This window comes from Chelonoidis abingdonii, chromosome 26 (genome assembly GCF_003597395.2).
Source record: "Chelonoidis abingdonii isolate Lonesome George chromosome 26, CheloAbing_2.0, whole genome shotgun sequence".
Lineage (NCBI taxonomy): Eukaryota > Metazoa > Chordata > Testudines > Testudinidae > Chelonoidis > Chelonoidis abingdonii.
This window is the reverse complement of record NC_133794.1, coordinates 9,895,644-9,898,397: the sequence shown is the minus strand read 5'-3', so window position 1 is coordinate 9,898,397 and position 2,754 is coordinate 9,895,644. Positions and strand designations below refer to the sequence as shown.

The 2,754-nt window shown below is 66.1% G+C and overlaps 1 protein-coding gene across 1 annotated transcript; it reads left to right on the top strand.

The window, feature by feature from the left end:
- Positions 1–1,396: 1,396 nt before the first annotated feature.
- APOF (apolipoprotein F) lies at positions 1,397–2,545 on the top strand. The gene is given in 2 exon segments (XM_032785521.2): positions 1,397–2,293; positions 2,295–2,545. Coding segments are annotated over 2 exon segments (993 nt in total). The 5' UTR covers positions 1,397–1,484; the 3' UTR covers positions 2,479–2,545.
- Positions 2,546–2,754: the final 209 nt, after the last annotated feature.

The window sequence follows — 2,754 nt, the reverse complement described above, 5'->3', positions numbered from 1 at the left end:
CCCCCGGAGCTGGCTGGGAGGGGCCCTGGCCCAGCCTGGTGCCATTGCAGGTGGAACGGGGGCTGTTGACTTTTTATTAACAGCTGCACAAACGGGCCACAGAGACCCGGGCCTGAGCCCAGCCGGGGCCTCCCCCAGAGCCCTCAGCCCCTGTGGCCTTGGCTCCCCGGGGCCCATGGGCCCCACCTTACCCTGTCTCTGCCATGCCCAGCAGTCGCCCTGCCAGGGACGGGGCAGCCTCCAGCCAAGGCACTGCTGCCAAGACAGGGCATGGGGGGGCTGCAGGCTGGGGCGGGGGGCAGGGACCGGAGGGCCGAGGCTGTTGCAATCGGCTGCCTGATAAGGGATCACCAGGCCTGGGCAAGGGCTATAAAAGCGGCCAGGCAGGCTCTGGGCCAGGCATCCTGCCCTCCTGCCTGGCGCCCAAGAGCTCCTAATCTGTGCCCGGGTGAGTGGAGGCTGCAGCCCTCCTGCCTTGGGGGTTTGTCCCCAGTGCTCCTGGAGCCGAGGCCGCTGCACATTTACACGAGGCCTTCGCACCAGTGCTGGTCTCCAAACCCCAGCAGGGCATGGTGGGAGGCAGCTCTGTCATTGAGGGTCAGGGGGAACTGCTGTGGGCGTGCAAATCATTGCCCATGAGCTGGGCAGGGGGAATGCCCCATTTGTCCATGGTGGGGGAGGAGTGAAAGTTGCCTGTGTCAGTCAGACACACTGAGTTGTGTGGCCCCATGTGGCTCAGCTGGGGGGTGGGGGCATTTGCCCCCTGTCCTGGGCTGCTGCTGTTGGTGGGGGGGGCTCTTCTCCCATCTTAGGCAGCTCCGTGCCCTGGGGGAAGGGCCAGATTGGTGCCCACCAGCTTCACTCTTCTCTGGGGTGGGGGGAGAATTCCCCCCTGGTGTGTCGTCTGACACGCCCCCCTCACCTCGTTTAAGTGCAGCTGCCACAACACTGGGACCTGAGGACCTGCTTTGCTGCCTGAACTCACCTATGTTGGGGGAACCTGCTCCCCCCATGCTTTGCTCTCAAGGGCCCTGGCCTATGGGCCCCCTTGGGGATTGAAAGGGATGGCCAGTGCCCCTCAATCCCAACCTGCAGCCACCTGAACTCCCCCCTCTGATAATGATGCCTAGTTCTTCCCTCACACGTCGCGCTGAAGTGCTTTACCGTGGGGAAACAGGCCCAGGCAGAGCTGGGAATAGAAATCAGGCCTCCCAAGTTCCAGGCTGGTGCTGTGTCCACTAGGCTACACTGCCCCCCACAGCTCTGCGGTCACCCCAACCCGCAGTCTCCTCTCCCAGCCAGACACCGTGGATTTGAACCCCGTCTCCAGAGGCCAAAGGCTGGTCCCTCGAGCCCGGTTGTGCCAGTAGACGGCATCCCCCGCCAGAGGGTCCCCTGGTGCAGGGAGGGGCTCCGGATTCTTGTGTCTGTGACGTGTCCTCCTCTCTAGGGTCTGTGCTGCGTCCCCGAAGGACTGGCCCACCATGCACCAGCCACTTCTCTGCTGCTGCCTGCTCCTGCTGTGCCATGAGCTACATGGGCACCGACTGTCCCCCACGGTCCCAGGGGGAGGCGCTGCTGGGACTGTCAAGCCCCCAGGGACAGAAGTCATCCCCCTCCCTGCTTCTCCCGATGCACCCAGCTCCCATCAGGCTGCTGCCAGGGGGTTGCTTGACTCCGTCCTGGGGCGGCTTCCTCAGCCGGGACTCCCATGGGGGGGGGTCTCCTGCCACGACTTGCTGCCTGAGGCCTTGGAGGGTTTCTCCCAGCTCCCGCCACTGCCCCAGACCCTCGCCAGCGCAGCCTTAGCCCTCTCCTTGCAAGGGGCTGGCTGCCCCCACCAGGCCGAGGGGCTGGTGCTGCGGCTCTATGGGGCGGTGGGGGTGGATGATGCCAATGCACTGCTGCTGGGCATAGCAGGACTCCCAGGCACCCCCAGGCAGGGTGGGAGAGGCAGGACTGCCCTGCTCTTCAATGTGGATCAGCTGGCAGGGCCGGGCCCCCGGCGATGCTCGGGCCTGGCCCGGCTCGACAGCTCCCTGCTGCTGGGCCCAGTGACCAGCACCCACGTCGCCTTCCCAGCCGCTGCCGCGGCCTGCCACAGGCTAGGGTCTGCCTGTGCCGGCGTGGCCTCCAATGGGACCACCTCCTTCTCGGTGATCGGACAGCCCGGCGCCTACTTCCTGCCGGGCCGCGGGGCCCAGGCCTGGCTGCACCGGTGCCGCTGGGCAGGGAGGAACCGGCGCGGGAGCCGGATAGGCCTGCATCATTGCGAGCGGGAGCGGAAGGTGCACGGTGCTGGATGGGGTGCCTGTGGTCAGCACTTACTACAACATTGGCACCAGCATCTACTACGCCTTCCAGAAATGCACAGCGGCTGGCCAAGAGCGGGCATCGAGGCGGGCCCTGGACCTGAGCTACGACGCCCTCGTAGTGCTCATGGTGGGCAGGGGGCAACGTGGGCCTCGGCGGGCATAGGGCTGAAGCAGCCATCAAAGCGGGGGTGCGGTCTCTGATCAGCAACTTCCGGCAGGTGGAGCCGTCGCCCCCCGGCCACGAGCTCCTCCAGCCCCGTCACTGCAGCCGGCTCCTTTGTGCGCCGTCGGTCGGGTGTGAATAAAGCAGGCGCTGCCCATTCTTGAGTCCATGCTGGTGTCTGTGATGGGGCGGCGGGGTGCCGGGGAGGGAGCTGCTCACAGCCAGCCCAGCTGCATGCCAGCCATGGCCTCCAGTGCAACTGTTTGGTGGGGTCTC